Below are 21,176 nucleotides of genomic sequence, written 5' to 3' on the forward strand. Positions count from 1 at the left end.
TTAAGAGGATCCTCTCCACAGATTACTTCAAAGAGCAACACAGATGTTTCTTATACGAGCTGAGGACAATGAAGCGTGCGAGGAGAGTATCTTACCTATGTGTTTTCCATACATGTGGTAGAAGAAGCTGAAGCAGTAGGCAGGTGGGTTGGTGATACCGTAAGGGTTTTTAGGTGCTACGTTGAAAAACGGACTTACAAGCCGCGCCTGGTCCCCTTCCTTCCGCGGCCTGGATGTCTCGATGTACATGTAGAAACCTTGAAACACAGGGACGCATGCGGTGATAGGTGTATATGTGCAGGAAGCTACTGCAAGCAGGATTTACTAGTGGGTGAAATTCATATAAAACCTAAAATGCAACAGACTATTCAGATTCTAAAAGATGCAACTCCCTTTACCTTAAGCTGCTATAGTTTCCCAGGAAGAGCAACAATTAAAGTATAATTCTGGTTCGTTAAAACTACGAAACTTATGCCTTGTTTTGTAGTTTTAGCCATCATTTGTATTAGTTATGTTATGAGTGCACTCACCAAATAAAGAAATATAAGTGGTCTAGACCACTTCATTTGGAGATAAAACCTGAATTTATAATAATAATCATTGGACGTTAAAACCATGTGCACAAAGGTTAAACAGGCAGTTTGGGTAACAGTTTTTACCAAGGCCACATTCCCAGACACTGGCTATTAACCTGGTTACAGATTATGTATGTAGTACAGTATATGTATATCTGAATATGCCTCATGGATATGTTTTAGGACACATGACAGTCATTGTGCCTCACTGGGAAACTGCACAAACAGCGGACACACCCTGAAAAATAAGGATGCAGTGTTCAGAATCCTATAACTACTTTCTCACTGCCTTCACTCTAAACACTGAGTAAAAGCGGGGCATCCTTGGTCATGCTCAGCTGCTTTTTCAGCCAGCCTGTGATAGGATGATGGAAATGAAACCTTCCGTATCAGAGATAAGGAGCAGGGCCGTCTATGAAGGACAGTTCTCCTTTTACTAATAGCAATAACCAGGGGCAAATCGAGATGATAACAATGGGGTTACATTTATGCTCCCTTGGTCTGACAGTCGTGGACAGCAACCGTGATGGCAGTGAGTCAAACAGTCCTGTGATTGTGCCTGAGCCACACAATCTGAAGCATATCTCTGCCCAGCCACAGGCGCAGGGAAGGTAGCTCGTGAGCAGCTCCACGCCCCTCCAGCCAAAATCAAATGGAATATCTCCCTCAGTTGAATCTCATATCAGATAATTATACGCAAAGAGGAATGGGGCCGGTAATGAAATGCTGGACATTTTGAAACCATTAGGTGATTAAAGCCAATGCATTATTTACTGCATCAGCTGCTGCTGGTGCCACAGCACCATAATAGGCACTTCTCTTCCACCACAGATAACTTCCATTTGTAGGAATCCATCCAAGGATTTTATATGAATCCTTGGATGGATTCCTACAAATCCAATTTTGTTAATTTGCTGTTTAAGTTCTTGAATATGAAATACCTGAACATGTAAGTAACATAATGAATACTAAGTACTGTGCAGGTTGCTCTGGTTTCACCCACAGAAACAGCGACAGAGACTCAGGTACAAGATCATTTTGATTATAAATGGTCAAGGCTGCTCAGTGTGAGATTGTGCTGCATCAAGCCACTGGTGACAAATGAGTGCAGCTGAAATCATTTATTATGCAGTTGGGAACACTCGAATCTTTCCAACTTATTTCAACATTTTAAAAAGTAGCACTTTTGGTGCCATGTTTACAAATCAAGGTATGACATAATCAAGATGCAATGTTACTAATTTTATGTCTTGCTACGTCATTTAGCAATAACATGATAATTACACTGTCTGTGTGCGCGCTGTGGGAGATCCTGTATTTATGCATGGATTACACACGAAATGACAGAGTGGTGTCCATTTGAATGTGTGCATTCAACCAAATTATTTCCAATCCAATGAGCAGGTGCAGTGTTTTCAATTATCTCTTACACTTACACCAAGGGTGTTTTTTCTTGTTTGTGTGTAATTTTTCAATATGAGTGATCACATTTATACATAAATCCCCATCTGAGAAATGTAATTGGTCAAGATGGTCGGTGACTCGTGTATCTAATTAGCTTTTTTTATGCACCAGTATATTACATATATCTATCTATGGATCTATTCTTTATACATACATATTGATGCTCAGTGTCATGGGAAATTGAATTCTATTCCAGCATGTGTTGAGCAAAAGCAGGGAACAAGTGTAACACATATACAAACATATTCACACTACTGGTAATTAAGAGTTTCCAATTTCTCATCTGACACATGACTGGACTGTTGTAAACACAAAACATACATTAGCAAGCTAACAATAAGCTGCCTAGCCTTGGAAGTGATGCAGTGATTGAACAGTCACTGATCAGTTAGACTTTTAGGAATACTTACCCTGCTTGGAACCACTGCGATCACCACTAGGCCCGGTGTTGGGTGTATACTTGGTGTCGCGGGTGGCAGCACTGTGCCGCGTCCAATCAAAATCATCATTCTTGTCCTGGGTGAACATGCAGATGGGCTCCTCCTCAAAGCTGCAGTGGAACTCTCCTAGTGAGCGACAGAGCAGAACTCCACTCTTACATTCACATCATTACAAAAAAAAAGTTATACAAAGCCTAGAAGCTACAGCTCAGTATGTGAGCGCTGTGACACCTCCTGTATATTTATGAGATTTCCTGGGGTGTGTATGTGTGTGTATGTCTCGGGGGGGGGGGGGAGGAGGGGAGGGAAGGGAGATGCGGAGTAGGGTAGGGAGGGGGAGTGGGTAGAGGAGAGGGAGGGGGGAGAGCGGAGGGGAGGGGGGGTATACAACAGCCCAGTCCTAATTACACCATATGATCTGGTGAGCAGAATTTCTAAATTAAGATGTGATCTCTCGCCGACTGTAGTGGAGGCGTCATTGAGTGTGTTTGGTCTTTCCAGAACTACCACATGCAGTTTGGTTCAGTAGTAGTACAGAGAGTGTGCTGCACCCTGGAAACACCCAACAGCAGTGTGTGTTTGTGTGTGTGAGTATCGAAACTGGTTATTAGAGGCTATACCATGACAGCCCACTACTGAATCATGATGGATAACATTCAATAAACACACACTCACACACACTGCCTCAGTAAATAATATTAAATTCAACACAAATCTCGTGTGAAAGAGGTTAGAAACACTAAATCATGATTTTTCAAAGGTATTAATGGATTTTCTAGATGTCGCTTGCCATTGTAGAAGTACTACCTGCATGAAAAGTGAGTCTGTTGAACGGCTAATAATTTCGAATAACTCTTAGAAAGTAAAAATGAGGTGACTTTCCTTGGATGTTTTGTAGTATCTCACTATTAGGACTTTATATAATCAGTTTTTCAAAATTGACTCCGCCTTCCTCCTTCTCTATCACTCTCCATCTTCTCTGTAGTGGGTGTGTGGGTAGAGATATTGGGTGCCCCCCCCCCACCACACACACACACACACACACACACACACACACACACACACACTTCCTTCTCTACCCTTCGCCCTCCCTTCTCCTCTGTTGCTCTCCACGCCCCTTTGACAGCAATTTTTAAACTACTGGAGTGTGCAGAGAAGGAATGAAAATGTGGGTCTGTCACCCTTCAAGAAAAAAAAAGAGTAATTGTTACTCCAGCATGAGGTTATGATGGGTCGCATGTAGGGGAATGTCTAACAGTTAATATACTAATGAATAGTCAGAAATCGCACGCGTGGGGAACAACCCACTCACTTTAATTAAGGGGTAGAGGCAGGATCAACAATGTCAAAACCTCTATTTAATTCATGTAACAAACAAAGCAAAACACCTAACCAGAGGACATGCTGCTGCTGAGCAGTGTCCTCAAAGAGATAGTAAAAAGGAGCATTTAGATTCAGGATGCAGGCATGTGTTCTGATAAATATTCATTGATTTATTAAAACGTAGCTGGGAGCAGTTTGGAGTGGTGACCTTGAGAGGAGCAGAATCTGCAGCTTTTACTCAGGTAATGGAGGTAACATAGACAGAGGTAGGGAGTGGGTGGATGGGCCGAGGGATGGAGGAGGGCAGTGGTGCTGCGAGGCAGAGAGGGGAAGAGAAAGAGATAGAAAGTGAGAGCAGGAGAGAAAGAGGTGCTGGAGTGGGAGAGTCGAGGAAGGGGCCAGGTTGCGGGCACCCTTGACTCTTCTCCTCATAGGCATGCAGATTTAAATGGAGGTCTAGCTCCTGGCGCTAGACACTGACGCCCCCCATCCACTGTGAGCTAAACTAAATGTTTTCGCCTTCTGCACCCGGGAGAGATGGGAGGATTCGGAGGATAGTCAGAGGAAGGAGGGAGGAAGAGGAGGCGTGCAGGTAAGACGGTTTCCTTCAGGGATTTGGATAATGATGTTGGTGATTAGGATGTTTGTTATTATGTTGGCAATGTTTGTGTGAACACCCACCAAAATATATATCTATATAAATAAATAAACCACAATACACAGCAGCACACTGCAGCACAGCAAACATGATTAAGTGTGGACTCTCAAGACGTGAATAATGTGAATTTGTAAAGTTTCAACAATGAAATGCGTCATAAATGGGACTAAACATTCAAGAATATAAACACATACGGCACAGATGCATGCATAAGTAATGCTCACAAAACACAGAGCGTGCAAGTGTACTCACAAGACATACACAAAACCACATATCTCGTGCAAACACAGCACCCACACTGCACAGTGTCCTGCAGAGATTTAACGCTCTCAACATGTCAGACAGCCTGATGCAGGTTTATTCTCAATTCCTACAGGGACGTCTTATTTATCATACTTCATTTAGCACCACTTAGAGAGATCCTCCAGTGCGAGTGTGACATGTTGAGTGTCAGATCTCTACGGCACGTACAGTTACTTGAAGTTTCCCCCACTGTTCTCGCAGACCGTGCTACGACAGAAGCTCGCACTGACGAGAAATGCGAAGGGAGATTCACATTACTTACTCAGATGAGGGTTGATGGGAGCTGTGGAAGAGAAAGGCCAAGCACAGTCATTAAATACAGAATATCTCAGGTGTTTAGCTGTTAAAAGGAAACATGCACAGATGCACACGCAGCTGTACAAGCACTCGAACTGTCGCACTTTAAGACGCAGTTTGGCTGTCTTGTGCGCTCTACCGCAGGTTACAAAACAAGCATGTACACAGTAGCTGTTGCTATTAACCTTCTGTCCTGCTGTTATCTGCTGTTTGCTGTAGAGCCAATAAAAGTCTACATACATAAAACTTTGCTCATTGTCGCATTATAGTAAAAAACTAAGCGAAATGAGGCCCATGAGATGGCGAGAAATATTGTCCTATGATATTAAAAGACTGCAAGCATATTAGAGGGTGTACACTTCATCTTCGTCAAGCTCCACTGCTTTCACAGTGTGCAAACAAATAGAAAATATATACATAAACAGGAAGCAATCCACTGGCACACACAATACAGTGATTATTAAGCAGAAAGAAAAGAGATGTCTGGGATTTTGAAGTGGAAAAGGTGACAGCAGTCGTTCCCCGCCTGTTATCAAATGTAAAAGACAGAGGGATTAGGAAGACCGGCCTGACCACATTAATAAGCTTATAGCGCAACTGCTTATCTTTATTGCCATTTACAGGCATTGCTGATGTTCTTGACCAAGGTGACTTCCACTTAGAGCACTAAGCCTATTTTATACTTCCATTTAGAAGCCAATAAATCATAAAAATGAGTAATAATCACAAGTGTGTCAGCTAATAACTTTCCAGTAACATCCTTGATTCTTTCAATTTTTTTATGGAAACTTTTGGATCAAACACTGATGAGTTGAGTCCACTGACATCGTGCAAGGCTTCGTTTGCATTCTGTCCACCCAACCATGGTTCAATGCTTCCCTCATTGATAATTTAAGAGGCTACTGCCGCAGCAAACACAGAAAGGTCAAGGGTATCACACAGAGTTGCAACAAGCCAGTTAGTCGGCACTTCACTTTTTGCAGAGTAAATACCATTTAACCTGTCAAGAAGATTCATGGGCATTTTCATGATCGATTGCTGACTGGCTGAATAGATGCGATACATCAGCTTTACCACAAAACTATGTTACTTTGTGATTTATGAAACCTTGCTGTTCATGGGGGGAATTGATTTTAATCCAACCAATTAAAGTGAGTAATAACAAATCATTCCTACAAAGGAAAACATGTACTGAAGAGAGGAAGCAACAAAGATCTAGTGGAGTTGGTCTTTTTAAAAGCAGAAACTCAAGTAGTGATTTCTGATTATTGTTGTGACTCTTATGGACATGTTTGTCCCCTTCTTCACTTGCAGTGTTGAGAAAAGAAAGAGACACACACACACACACACACACACACACACACACACACACACACACACACACACACACACACACACACTCACACTCTCACACTCACACACAGGGAAACAGAGAGAGAACAAACCAATGCATTTCCAATTGGATCATATAAAACATTCAGTGAACTGCAGCTGAATCCTCGCTGCGAGTGAAAGGCACGAGTGTGGAAAGAACTGGCTGTACACCTTCATCGTATAAAAGCTTTAATAATCTTTTATGTTACTGATTGTGAAAATATCAGCATCCCAACACTGGATGCTTCACGGGGGAATCTACCACTGGACTGCACAGAGCGCTACTGCTGCAATGAAAGAGTCCGTGGAGAGGGAGGAAATCATCCGGGCTGTTGCAGGGAAAATGTTTGAGATGACAACTTACAGCCTCAGGCCTGTGAAACGGATGCTGAGTCTTCCGACAAAATTCTATTCTTTCAACCGACCCCCCCCGCCCCTCCGCTGCTTGCCGGCTCTTTCCCTCTCCACCTCCCGTTTCTTGCAACTCTCCTCACTTCCTCCCCAATCCTGACCCCTCCTCTCTCCCTCTTTCTTCCGAGGCTCTGATTATGAAAATATGTTTCGTTGTCAGTTTTTTTTTCTTTTTTTTTTTTACCTGCAGCTTGCACAGGCTGACTCCCTGTGCCTTAGTCCAGTTGAATGTGTCTGCTCAAGCAGTGTCTCTACCCCCACTGAGGAAATCAAGCTGAGCACAGGGCAGGCCCAGAGGCTACTTTACTACCGCTGTGCATACACACGCTTTCTTTAAAACACACATACACACACTAACAGATGATTTAGTTTACAATTTGGATGACTGTATTGAATGTGGGGAAAACAAACACGGAATAAAATAAATTGAGACTTAGATCTGTTGTTTACTCAACCAGTTTGAAATAAATCATTCTTTTCAGAAATTTCAGCTCTGTCTTTAAATACTTTTGTAGCCCCTGAAAACGTTAGACCTCAAATGCTCTTCTCAGAATGCAGTGTTGTTAAAGCACAGGCGTGAAGAGCCCTCAAGCGAGCTGCAAAAGCTTTAAAAATTTATCTCTTATTTCTTTCTTAACACTGCAGCACTCCGCTTTCCCCTTCAGCCAAAGAAGCCTCAAATAATGATCAAGGATGAAATGTAATTTTGATAGTTCTCAAGATAAACAGTCCCAGTGATCTTGGAGTGAAGTGAACTCTTTGAAAACTCCTGTTACGACAGGTCATGTACTCAACCCACGTATTAGGTGAATGTCTGTCTGACTCCTGGTTTCTACTTTTCCAACTGAGAGGACAAAACAAACTGCTGCTTGATGCATGAGTGCCTTCCATCCAAATTGCCTAATTTTGATTGAAACACAAAGTGAGCTCATTGACCGTCAAAGGACAGTGGTCCGTAGAGGCTGTTTCAGATACAAACACTGACTTCATCTTGGCAGGATTCCCTGCCCACTGGTCTGCGGCTGTATTACAAAGCATGGCTGCAGCCAAGTGTCCTCATAGACAACAGCGGCCCGGCTCTTTTTTTTTTTTTCCCACTGACCTCATATAATCCACGCTCTCCAACATTCCCATCCATCATGTTTAGGGGGTCTGGGTGGGTGCCATGACGGTCTGAGAAAGCCCTGTGATTGCTTCACAGCTCCAACCATAAGTTGGAATAATAACGGCGTGGGTAAATGTAATTCAGCAATCCTCCCCTCATGTCTCCCTGACAAAAATTACACAGGCAACATCACACTATTGTACCCTTCAATCAAACTCTTATTCACAGGATGTACTGCTCCGCACAGGTCCTGCAGTAACACACACAGACACATGGACACACCCACACACAGCCAACCCATGTACAATTATCTCCTACAGTATGTGTGATCTCGTTCCTGCATCAGCCAGCGTATGCCACACTGATGCAAGCCACTGAATCCTTAATGGACTTCAATATGGATGAGCTTTACTGTGGTTTAAATGTTAAGCAGAGAACTGAGACAAAGAAAAAGGTGTGGGAAAAAAATAAGTCAGTGTGAGACATGCAGTTAGATAAAAAGAAGACAAGAAGGGTGTGTCACTTATATCTTCCTTGTGATTAAAATTTGTCATATCATGATATTAATGATGCGATGTGATGATGTATTTATGTCGTGATTATATAAACAGGATGCAAAAAAAGGAAGCAACTTAGTGGTTTGGGTATAAAAGGATAAAAGGTCACATCCACAACAAACTGAGATGGAAGAAAGGGGAAATGCAACAGACTTATTTTACCATCTCGAGCAAAGAAGCCTATTTGAGTGTGAGGCAATCCATGAATCACAGCGTGCAGCTGGTCTAAAAAGATACACGAAACATATTTGCAGAGCACAACCAAAGAGTTGGCAGGTTGTATTCCATGAAGGATTCCCATATGATACATACAAACGGCATGAGCATGTATTTATAATAAATACTGATGTAAGATAGCAGCTACACTAATTCTTGACTACATCTCCACCATGACATGTGTTTCTGTTTCTGCAATAAAGAATTCAGTATATTTTTGGGGTACTTTATCATTTTGTTATGAATCAAGTTAGTGCAAAAATAACCTGCAATATCAATATTATGTTAAAGGAATAGTTCTGCATTTTGGGAAATACATTTATTCGCTTTGTTGCAGATTACCCTTCTTGCAGAGTTAGATGTTAGATGTTCGATACCAATCTGTTCTCTGTGCACTAAATATCTAGCTGCAGCCAGCAGCTGCTTAGCTTAGCTTAGCTTAAGGACTGGAAATGGGGTATGCAGGGCAATACAAAAACATCAGGACCAGGAGAAGACTGTAATTAATGTGAGATTTAGTGGGATTTGACTTTGGGAGAGGCATCTTACCGTATGTGTCGCTATGAGATGAATAAAAATGGAATAAAAATGGAATATTAAGAAATAGCAGTGGTGTTTTACTGTGAGGGTTGACAGGAGGCTTAAACATTAAATCCTCCTTCTTGGAGGAATCCAGAGAGAGAGAGAGAGAGAGAGAGAGAGAGAAGTGCTATGAGGAACGCCAAACAGATGCTGAGTTTGTCACTGCAGCAAAAAGTGTCGTTGGAGCTTGATGACACAACCATCCTTCATCCTACAGCTGGGGACACTATAACTGCTTTTGTGTTTTCTTGCCAACTCACAGAAAAACTGCTACTATTGGCTTTACGTGCATCACAATGATCCCTCGATCTATTGGGCAATGATGAGAAAACTTGCTCTTACTTCGATTTTAGACATAATAGGACACTGATGTTTACACTTACAGCCAACAAACAGCTTAACAGTTATATGTAATTGGTTTTGTTGTTTGTTTCCATACACACATTAATTTTCAGGGTCATGGGAACTACAGCCTATATGCTCTAGTGAATGGCAGGAAGTACCATGTTCATCATCACTCACATTCACACATGAAAGTTATTTGGAGACACATAACCTGTATATAGTTTTTATTGTTGAGGAAACTACAGCTGTGAAGCAACAGTGCTAACCACTGATGAAAACTGTGATGACTGCTATAGACTGAGTTTAAATGCACTTTGAAGAGTATTCTCTTGATGTTTTCGATTAAAGATTTAAAGGTTTTATTTGTCCCATATGTATGCATACAATAGCAGTGTTACAACAGCCATGTGCAATAAAGGATCATAAATAGAATATAAGGCTATAAATGAGAACTAGAAAAAGGAAAATAAAGGATAGAAAAAAAAACCCTGAAAGATACAAAATTAGAAATATGTGTAATATAACTAATTAAATTGTTTATATTGGCCCCAGTGTGTAGGTGGGTTGTGCATAGTAATAACAACACTTTCAGTTTAATAATGTGAGGAGAGGTGCATTTTTGTTTCGCATGTTTGTGCATGGAAACACAAAAGACATCGCCAGCTGGGCGACTCCAAAAGAAACTGGGACGTTGTGGCATGTATACACACCTGATCATTGCTACCTGCCTGCCCATCTGCACAGGTATGTCTTTGGCTCGACTGACTAAGTATAAAGTCAGAGCAACTCAAACAAGCAGCAGAGCTTTTTCTTCCTACATTACATACAAGCTGATTGTAGACAGTGTATACTAATCATCCAAATACACAGTGTTTGTTGTTGGAATACAAAAAAAAGATGTTCACAAAGCTGTTAACCACCATCAACAATTTCTTTTAGTTTTGTTTTTGTATCTGTTAGTATAGCTCCTCCTTTTGACTTTGTGCATTGCATTATGGGAGAGGACAACAGCACACTCAAAAATCAGGGTTTCTTACTCACGGTTTTAAGTAAACAAAGGTGTATGTATGGATTTGGGACTCACTAACGTTGGCCTTGCATCAGCAGATCGGCATTATCTGCTTTACAAATGCTGCGCAATCACCGGCTCATTCACCAACTGCTTGGCTACCAGCTGACTAATATTTTTCAATCATACTCCACTATAACAACATCTTGTTATTAATCTGCTCAGTATTTAGCTCCAATGCCAAAGCCATTGTTTTCGCTGCAGCTCCCTCCACCGCACAAGCCTCCCCTTTATGCACTAAATTCTTGGTATTGTTGCTTTAACTAGGATGTAATGTTTGTATATGCGTTATCTAAGAGTGGATAAGTTCATCCTGCAGAATCTGTGCTGCTGCTTGGATTCTTTTAGTATTCCCTGAACCAGCAGCGCCTTTTTTCACCAAGTCTAACTGTATACCCATTTGCCGTAAATTCGGCAACGTGTCTCTGACTCAAAAGTCTGTCTGTTTGCAATGAAAGTGCTAAATGTAGATACGTACATGTCGCTGGTCCAGGTCTTGGTACGAGAATAACTGGGTTTCTCTTTCTTCCATGAAAATATTACGTTATATTTATATAACCAGAGATAGGTTGAGGCCTGAATGTAAAACATGTTTGTCATTATTGACAATAAATGACAAACATACTAAAGCAATTACAAAATCACACACATTCATTTCTGTTCACCATGAACCTGTGAAACCACGACGCCGTCGCGTTACGACTTGCATACGGATGATGAAAGGGAGGTGATAATAGAGATGATCATGGTCTGTATTTCACACGTCAGTCGGGACGTCTTACGGGACACTGATCTCTCTGAGCAGAGTGGATTCGGCTCAGCCCTACGTTAGCCTGCTGCAGTGACACTACGCGCTGTGCGTGGGAGAACAGAGCGGCCCTAGAGTGATAATTAGTCCAGTCTCTAGTTGGGCAGGCGATTTGAACTGGCTCTTCTTTCCTTTTTTTTTTTTTTTTACTTTGTTCCGTCTGTATCTCCCTTTTCTCGTCAGTCCCAACTTGGCTGCCTCCATCTCCCCTTCTGTGCCTCTCTCTGTCTTAATTAGCCTCAATTGTCTTTACTTCACTTTCATCGGTTTCAGTTTTATTCAGTTCAGCTGAATTCAAGGTTTAGCACAGGCCACACAAAATCACAAACCACCACAAAAGTAACAGAGCAGAGAAACTTTATGTCTGTTTCTCTTCTTCTTCTCTTTCCCAATTCTCTTTCCACCAGTCATGATGAGCTGCAGTGAAACTGAATTATTCACAAACGCAGCAGCACCACTCAGGAAGCGCTCAGCAGTCAGTGATAGACAGAAAACAGTCAGCCAGTTTGTTTCTCAAAATGCACATCTCAAGTACCTGTGCATCTGTTCACTGGCACTGCTGGGCCAACTGTGGATACTACTGTAGCTTTTGTGTTTCAGCCAGTATATCATCCCACAGGCTGAAGAATCTACCTCCATTTTCAAGCTGCTATTTCATTCTGCAGAGAAATACAGTGTGGTTTGATGTATTCTCACTGGCCTGAGCAGTGCCCAGTAATCTCCATGATGTCATTCTGGCTGCCACACTATAACTGCAGTCCTGATTCAAAACCTACCCTACCTACCCTTTTTAATGCTATTTATTATCTGGCCACATGTTCTGGGGTAAAGCGGAGTGGCTTTTTTTTTTTTTTGTGTGGAACTACATGTTTAAGTCTACTACTAAATGTCTAAGTCATCTGATGTCTTCAGCATATCAGCATGATCTCTCAAGCACAGAAACAAGTCATCAGCCTTTGCCCCAGTCCAGGATAGACCTGACTCGGGCAGTAAAGGTCACGAGGAAGGAGATGATTTGTCAGTTAATCAGCATTCATTTAGCTCAAACTGGCGAAGAAGCACAGCAAGCTGATTTCAAGCTGCCTTCCGATGACTGGATGTGCTGGATGCAATTCAAATCATTTTAATGAGTTCACTTTTTACTGGTGCTGCCTCACACATATCATACATAATACATCATCGTCGTGATCATCATAATGATTGCTGATACCAGCGTGAACTTTTGATATCCATCAGTGTTGATGAACATGTGTCATAATGCAGCAGCACAATTTTCGAGCTGGAGTTAGTTTGTGAGTTAGCTGAAGGATAACATTACCAGCTGGAGCTATAATTCTTCCACCTGTGCAAACACATGTGTAACTGAATGTTGCTCTCGCACCTTACCCAACCCTGCTCTATTTTCCAAACTACAGGATGAGTAGACTGATGACAGTTGTCCACATAAGACCTCCCTAGAATTAATAAAGTACGCAGCACTTACCGCTGTAGGTGACGATACGGATGGTGGAGTCGCCCTCTCCGAAACGCGTGATGGGGGTGAGGCGCACTTCGTAAGATTCAGGCTTTATCAGCTCAGTCAGGTTGTGCGTCATGAGCTCTCCTTTGTTGATTGTTCCATCCACAGGGATCTCTTGTTCCCACCAGCGCTGCAACCCCATCTGGAGGCAAGGAGGAACCACAAGACGTTCAGATCTTTAAAGATCACTTATAAGACACTTATAACTTACACAAACACGCAAAACATTTTATACATGACTGACCTACAAAAAGCATGAAATGTCAACCGGAGTCTCCCGCTTCAGAAGCTGTCAGGTTTGTAATCATCAGCATTGAAATGGTTTGTTTCATATTTTACCCAAAGGTTTCAGACAGTTCAAGGTAATCCTATGACCTACAATACAAGTCAACCTATAACACGCAGAGACCCCCCTCTGTTTTTATTATATGTGAATGGCTTATTGGTTTCACATAAGAAAGAGGACACACTAAAGACAATCTTGAGTAAGATCGTACTGTATTGTAGACAATAGATTGTCTCTTTTATTTGGATTCAATCCTAGCTAAGGAAGCTCGACCAGTATTGTCCTAAATGGACAGTTTATTTTCTGCCAAACTCTGTTGGAGACCACTGAAGCAGGTTAAAGGAAGTAAAGGAGGAGATGATCAGAATATTCAGTCTGTAAATTATTTGAAAGTCTCCAAAATACACCTCAAGTTAACCACGGATCTCTCAGGCCGAGTTACACAGGATTCTGTTGGCACAATGTTGGTGGACAGCTTTCCCAACAGCTCAAGAGGTTACCTTTCATGGATCAAGTCATAGAAGTACAACCCAGTGAGGTACGCGATATTTTTAATAAAAGAAGCTCATGCCCTCCAGAATCACTCATGAGTGTTAAACCGACTGCCTCTTGTTACCTTTTTGAAAAACCACAAACAAGAACATCTTCATCAAACATCATTTGGCTGGCTACTCGAGGGGCATTTACTTGAGCTGGCTGCTGATGCCAAATTAAATAAGCTCCCAAAAACCGATTGTCAGTCAGCCATCGATTTAGTTTTGCTTTATTTTATTGAATGACTGTAGCCTTAACACAAACAAAGAGATATTCTCATGACACATTACCAACATTGTTATCTGTCCCTTTAGATTCTTTGGTGCTGTGGAACTGGAATATTTTACATTTTCACATTAAAATATCCTCAATTTAATTGTCATCGCCCCATCGTAGTGGCGTAGTGACAGAGTAGTGACAAGCAAGGCAAGCAGTGCTTGACCAGTTAAAGCTAAAAATAGACATCAATTATAACGACACTAAAGTGGAAGCGATATCTCTCCTCACATCTCAGAACAGCGTTCTGTCCCATAAAGGATCTGATAATGCTTGTTTGCACTCATCATGTAATTTACTGAGATCAGTTATGATATGCACACATTATTTTAGACATGCACAGATGCGTGTGGAAACTGGACTTATGCATTAGAAAATTACTTCAACAGTTTTTTCTTCCAAAGCGTTAAGATGTAATAATAGCAAGAAAACGAGGGAATTACAACGTGATCATCTCAAACCGGTTGAAGTTGTCTTACTAATCATCTTGGTCAACGTGCGACAAGGAGTAAGTCTGTATGGTGGAGCAGCTATTAATAACCCCTATTGCAAGGAAAGCTCTAATACACATTAAGATGTTACACATGTAACATAATACCCAAGCCTTTTAATTCTGCTCTGCTTTGTAGTTCTTATTAATATCATTTCCTTTCTGTTAACCAAGGTTTAGGGATCTAGGTGCAAGATCTGCAATGAGCGTGAGGAGCGTAAGCGTGAGGCAGGAAAAAACAGGATTCCGCATTGTCAGTGGAGTGTGTCATTGTGAGTTAATGGTAAATATTTTTGAAGATGACCACAGATGTTTGCTTGCCTAACTGTAAAAGTCACCGCATTCCGTTGCTCTACAGATTTTGTATCTTGATTCACCACAAAAAAAAAAAAAAAGAGCATGTACAGCACAAAGGACATTCTTCTGGGAATTCAGAGTTTGCTCCTGGGAACATATTGCGTATATGACCACAACAAATATGTATTTCACTTTGCCATCAGTGTAGGATGTTCCCTCTCATCTGCCAATTAACCTTGTCTATAGGCATTTATATGATCCGCCAACATTAAATGCTGTACAACAAAAACCTTTTTTTCTCTGTAAGCTGTTGACAGCTAACTGCTCATTAGCCACATTTACTTTGAAAGCAGCTCCCAGCCTCTGAATTCAAAGGCTGTTATTAGCAAGTGGCAGCGATAGTCTTATATTTGCAGAGAGAAAAATCTTGATTCATTTTTCACATTTAAGATATGCAACAGTCTGCATTATACAGGCATTAGCAAGTACAGTAAGGACAAAATCTTTGTGCAATGTACATGATTGCTTCATTTTTTCCCCCTGGTTTTCTTAATCATGTTTTACTGTCCCTTTATACATGGACCTTGAACTGACAGGAATCTTATATCTGGTCTTTCAACAATGCAGAGCTTTCTTAAGGAGACTAAGCTCAGGTATCACACAGAAATTAGCTCATGCTTTTCATGCCTTGTGATACAATACAGGCCCTCTGACATTCAAAGAAACAGAATGAGGGTATGTTGCTGCATTCGCTTGGGGGGGGGGGGGCAAGAGAAGTAGGGTACATTTTATCCTTGAGAATCAGTTTAAGAGGAAGAGCTGCACAAAGACAAGTTACAGCTTCTGCATCACAATGAGTGACTATACATGCCCTTCTCAGTCAAAAGAAAAGAGGAAGTGTGTTACTTGCAGAGAGAGACAGAGATAGAGTGAATGAAGGTGTGATAGCAGTGAAGCTGTGTGTGTGTGTGTGTGCGCGCGCGCATGTGTGTGTGTGAGAACAATACCAATTAAGTAATTACTTAGAGCCTGGATGAACCACAATTATGGGGTGCAAGTTTTCACCACCATTAGTTTGCAGGTAAATAGAGTGTTTTGTCTGTCACTGGTAATTGCAGATGGTGCACTTGTCCCTACCTATCCTTTGAAAATTTTTGCTTTTCTACAAAGTACAAAAGGCATTGCAGTAAATCGCCATAAACTACACGGTGTTGGCCTGTAAGCGTGTGTGTTCCTCTAAACGGAGGAAGTATCATATTCAGCACATTTGTATTTTTCAGTAACAGTGAAAACAACCATTCGATACAAATGGTGAAAAAAGTACATCTGCTGTTTGTAATTAGACACCAATGTAAAAAAACAAAACAAAAAAAAAACCAATACATCCATTTTGTTCTGAGTTTGTATTTGGCATTCTGGGTAACGTCTGCACACTGGTGGTGAGGGATTTAGAGTTGCAACATGGAGAAGTTATTAATACACTGATATTTATACTCATGAGCAAATACATGATACTGTTTATTTAACAATGAGCCACAATGAAACACATGAAAACCAGTATACCAATAAGTAGTATATATTAAGCCAGTTGGCCCAATTAATGTGTTTTAAGGAGTGGTACCATTTGGGCAGAAAAAAATTCTTGCTGCCCAGTGAAAACCATGTATCTCCACAATGTCAAGTTTTCAAGGGCTAAGAACAACACTGTTTTCAGGTTGGTGACTATGCTTTTTTCAGAAAATGCAGTGTTTTTTTTTTATTGTTAATTTAACCTAAAAACCTAGAATTTTCTCAACATATACAGGAGCGCTCAATCTGAAAAAAAAATGGTCTACTTCATTTGGTATTTAAATCAAGACATTAAAGATTCCTGGATGAGGGGACAACATTCCTGTCCCAAGCTACCGCTTCTGAAAATCAGCCACAACACGCATCAAATCTCACCCACATGCTTTTTTCTTTTTCTTTTTTGTATTTCTGTGTATTTGCTTTATTTTTCTTTGACCCCTGTGACCTGCAACCCGAACAACCAAATGCTCTGATTTGAACCCATCCTACAGCATAATAAAATCCACTTTACCCCTATTTACTGAGGACAGTGGTGGGTCAGGCAGAGCACTAATGTTGTTGTTATGTGTTTGGTTACCAGCTGCAGGATGAACCAAACGGCTGTTTCATCCTGCAGGTGTACGGTGCGGCCATTATGAAATTATTTGAGACTTTTCACTCTCAGTCTGCTGATATACTCCCTCCACCACCCAAACGCCCCTGTCTGTACTCAGATTCAGATCCCATCAGATCCTTTGTTGCAGCAGATTTTCCTACAAAGGGCTCAGCCTTGTACACCAAATCAAGCTGTATAACCTTTTTTATATAAATGGTCCATTATTTTGTGCCTGTAGCTGAAATTGGCTATTTGTTATCAGTTTGAATGATATAAAACTGCAGATATTTGAATGGCTCATAACCTTGAAAACCTGACGCTAAAACATGAGTGAGACCTATATAAAATCTTGATCCAATATTTGTCAGTGGTCGAGTCCTGATGAAACAAGCACTTATTTGAGTGTTATTACTTTATGAAATTAATAAAATGTTCTTATTACTTTAGTGTAATGGAAAAGACTGTGTAGGTCTCAGAAAAAAAAGGAAATTTCATTTTGAATGGATTTGTTTCCAGATTGTAATGGGAGCACCATGACAATTACTTCAGGAGAATCTCTTGGAGGCTTGTATCTTATCTCATTTTATACACAATTCCCACTCTACATTGCTTTATTTGCTTATGTCCACGTGTTTATCTAATACTGTGAGCATAAATAACAGCTTTAATGTCACGGTCTGCCTCCTTGTTCCCCTTGGTCCCTGTCTCCACGCCTTGCTCACGTCCCTCCATCTTCACGTTCTCCCTTTCAGATCTGCCATTCTTCATGCGCCCACCAGATGTCCCTGGACTTTTTTTTTTAATTTATCTTTTTTACTATTTCACTTGTTCACCTGTTCCACATCTCCAATCAACCTGAGCTTCCCTCTACACTCACACACCTGAACCCAGTTCCCTCATCGCCCCAGCCTCTGTACAAACCTGCCACTTTCACCAGTTCTTTGTCGGATCGTCTGCTTATGTCTCCTTGTGTTTTCCCTGTGTTTCCTGCTACCAGCATGTGTTAGCTTGTTTCTCGCCTGCCTACCTGTTTGTCAACTCATCTGCCTGTAAGCCTGTTTTTCACCATTAAAGTATCTTCACTGAATCTGTCTGCATTTGGGTCCTCCCTGCCTGTGCTGTTTCCAGAAACCCTGACAGCTAATATAAATATATGTGTAGCTGTATATCCGTTTTGGAGACTGGTGTCAGATATAAAACAAAAAACAAAAAAAACAAAAAACAAAAAAAATTTAATTGGGGACTGGTTAGTGTTGTTGTGTGTCTTTGTGTGCGTGTGTGTTTTTGGGTGTGCGTGTGTTTCCCAAAGCACCAGGCAGATGGAGGCCTTAAATGCTAATCTTGGCAAATGCCGCCTCAAATTCCAAATTCCAAACGGAAGCAAATAGTTTCTACACCAAAAAGGAATTGTGCTTAAACACACAAATCAAATGAAACTTGAAGTGTTTACTGAGAAAACATTTCACTTTTCAGACATTTTGAATCATGCACATATACACTGGCTTATGGATTTTGCACCTTTGTTTTGATTCCCATTAACGTTCGTTGAATCCCTGTGTCTGTGCTCAATTAAGTTTTCTTTTTACATCCCATTACCTTTCATTCTCCACATTTTCCCCACCGAGGCAGAGTGCCATATTGATTTAATCTCATTTGATTGCGGTGGCAGTTCATGGGGTTTTTATGGCAACTTTAAAAAACAGCAGGATTGATCAAAAGGATAACTGGAGCCAAAAGAAACACAGGAGTAGTCAAAGTGACGGTGTAATGTTAGACGAGCGCTGATCTACTGTAGATTGCCTGCATGTAATTAGTATGGCTCCTATTGATCTGCTCGCACACACTGACTTGACAGATCAATTGAAAAACACGAAGGAGAAGGGGGAGAGGAGGGAAGAGTGGGATGAAGCAGCTCTAAGGTGTGGGTTGAAAAAGTTATTTTGCAGGGGTTGGAGACAACCAATCAAGCTTCCGGACAGCAGAGAAGGTTTTGAAGTAGCGGGCTACAGTATCAAAACAAGAGCAAATGTCACACCTTTCCATTGCATCCTTGACAGGTGCGGTGATTTGTGTTTTGTGATTCTTGCTCGTGCATGCCTTTCAGCTAAGGCTTCATTCCTATTTCCCCTTCAGCTAGGCTGTCTGTCACGAGGGCACTGGACGATAACACAAAGCAATCCATTACGGATGCAGAAGGTCTACCAGTATTAATTCAAAAGTAGCGAGTGAAAATGATAATAATTCTCAGGGAACGGCAGCGGAGTTGCTGCTGGATCTATAAATAGATCGAAGTGGTGTAGTCCACGTGCCGGAGCTTTCTTTACTGCACCACTCTCAGTCTGGGGGTATCTGCATTTATTTATTTACAGAAGGAGCTTCTCCTCCTACTCATTTCGCTCCTCTCTGTCATTTCTTCTTGCTCGCTGCCTTTATTCTTCTGCTTCTTTCCCGTTCCAACTCTTCATCACCAAAAGACATTACAAAGAATTGTATTATCTGTCCAAATCAATACTAGAAGCTGAGACTCAATCAATCACAGGGAGTAAACTGTATAGTAAATTCTGCCAAAAAGTCCCTACAGCAAAGAATCTCTTTCATCTAAGACAATGGAAGATTGGTTGTTATGCCTCGGAGGAAGGAAATAATGGTCACACAATGTACCCTCTTGAGATATCAAGGCAAGAAGGTGGAAAGAAATTAATTTGCCCAAACACTGATTCTCTGCTAAAACTGACTGTTCTCTTTTTAATAAACAAATGCATTAAAAAAATGTAACGTTAATGTAATTACCGTGGGTGCGTTCTAGCACAGATGCATATAATGTTTGAAAAAAAAAAAAAAAAAAACTGTGCGTGGGACCAGCTGAAAATAGGAAAAGCAAATGTATATTCCTGGCAAGTTTTCACACAAATGCCTGGCAAACGCAAACATGGTCTCTGCAAGCACAACATCATTTATTACCAAACAGACCAACTGAGATAGTTGACACAAAAATCATTGCACTACACAAACATAACTGGTTTAGATTGTGTTTTCAAGCTTCAATTCCTTGAGGGTGTAGTGTGAAACAAACATGAAATTATATTATTCATCGCAAACACAACTGTCAGGCTATGCGCGCTAATTCTGAGCGGAACAGAGATGGATTTAGCATTGCAGCATGTGCTATATTTCTTTGATATATGCTTAAAAAAAAGAAGAAGAAGAAGAAGAAGAAGAAAAAAAAAAACTGGCTCCCTAATGGCAGCTCAGTGCTTTCATGCAAAGGCAACCTGAAAACCTGCGGACTTAATGGAGCTAGTTCACTGTTTCGAACATTATCTAAAGGTGGTACCACAGCTGCTGCTGTAAATAAAAAACTATAAAGACAAAATGCAATCCACATCACCATGGGGTGTGGGGGTGGGGGGCTATACATTGATTGCCAAAGAGAGAAAATGTAACCATGTCATCCATCAATTCTGTCTGCCTGTCATCTGTGGAGTTTACTTGAGAACCAGGGAAAACAGGAGCTACGCTTGTTCTTTCTCTCTGCGGGGTTCCCTTCCACTCCTCTGACTGAGCATCTGATGGAGAGCAAAAACAGAAGCAGTTCGTGGAAACCATGGAACTCGCTCAACCGACTGCCCTTGACAGGTTCTTAGTGATTCTGTTTGGCCCACAGAGGCTCATTCACATCCTCAAAAACTGCAGAATAAGACAGACAATGAATCGAGGCGTAAGATTTGGCGCTGTCAAACGGAATACAACACGTAAGCGCAAGCTGTGCAGACACTTCTATCACATGCTTAAACTGGCAATAAAAAAGATTTTTACTGCCCTGTGGCACAAAACCGACTCTAATTCATCTGCGAAGGGTCAAAAAAGAGTCTGGCCAATATCATTCACTCGACGATTATTGTACCAGGAGCCAACATTAAAAACGTATGTTCTGGCTGTAACAAAAGCTCCTTGATAATAGAGTTCAGAGGGAATGAATAACACTTTGGAGAGTGATAATCATGAATGATGCATCTATAGCTGAAGTCACAAATAGGCGGGCTGCAGTCCCGGTCCAGACCCAGATGCCGTCCTGTCCAGACT

The 21,176-nt window shown here is 41.2% G+C and overlaps 1 protein-coding gene across 1 annotated transcript in view; it reads right to left on the reverse strand.

The window, feature by feature from the left end:
• mdga2 (MAM domain containing glycosylphosphatidylinositol anchor 2) overlaps nucleotides 1-21,176 on the reverse strand; it is a 163,903-nt gene that overhangs the window by 8,059 nt on the left and 134,668 nt on the right. Inside the window, exons 12-15 of the mRNA XM_022764395.1 lie at nucleotides 13,011-13,188; nucleotides 5,026-5,046; nucleotides 2,450-2,605; nucleotides 96-257 (exon numbers count right to left, since the gene is read on the reverse strand). Coding sequence (XP_022620116.1) covers nucleotides 96-257; nucleotides 2,450-2,605; nucleotides 5,026-5,046; nucleotides 13,011-13,188 — 517 coding nt within the window. The remainder of the gene's footprint in view (nucleotides 1-95; nucleotides 258-2,449; nucleotides 2,606-5,025; nucleotides 5,047-13,010; nucleotides 13,189-21,176) is intronic.

This window comes from Seriola dumerili, unplaced genomic scaffold, assembly GCF_002260705.1.
Source record: "Seriola dumerili isolate Sdu_G_001 unplaced genomic scaffold, Sdu_1.0 BDQW01000025.1, whole genome shotgun sequence".
NCBI lineage: Eukaryota > Metazoa > Chordata > Actinopteri > Carangiformes > Carangidae > Seriola > Seriola dumerili.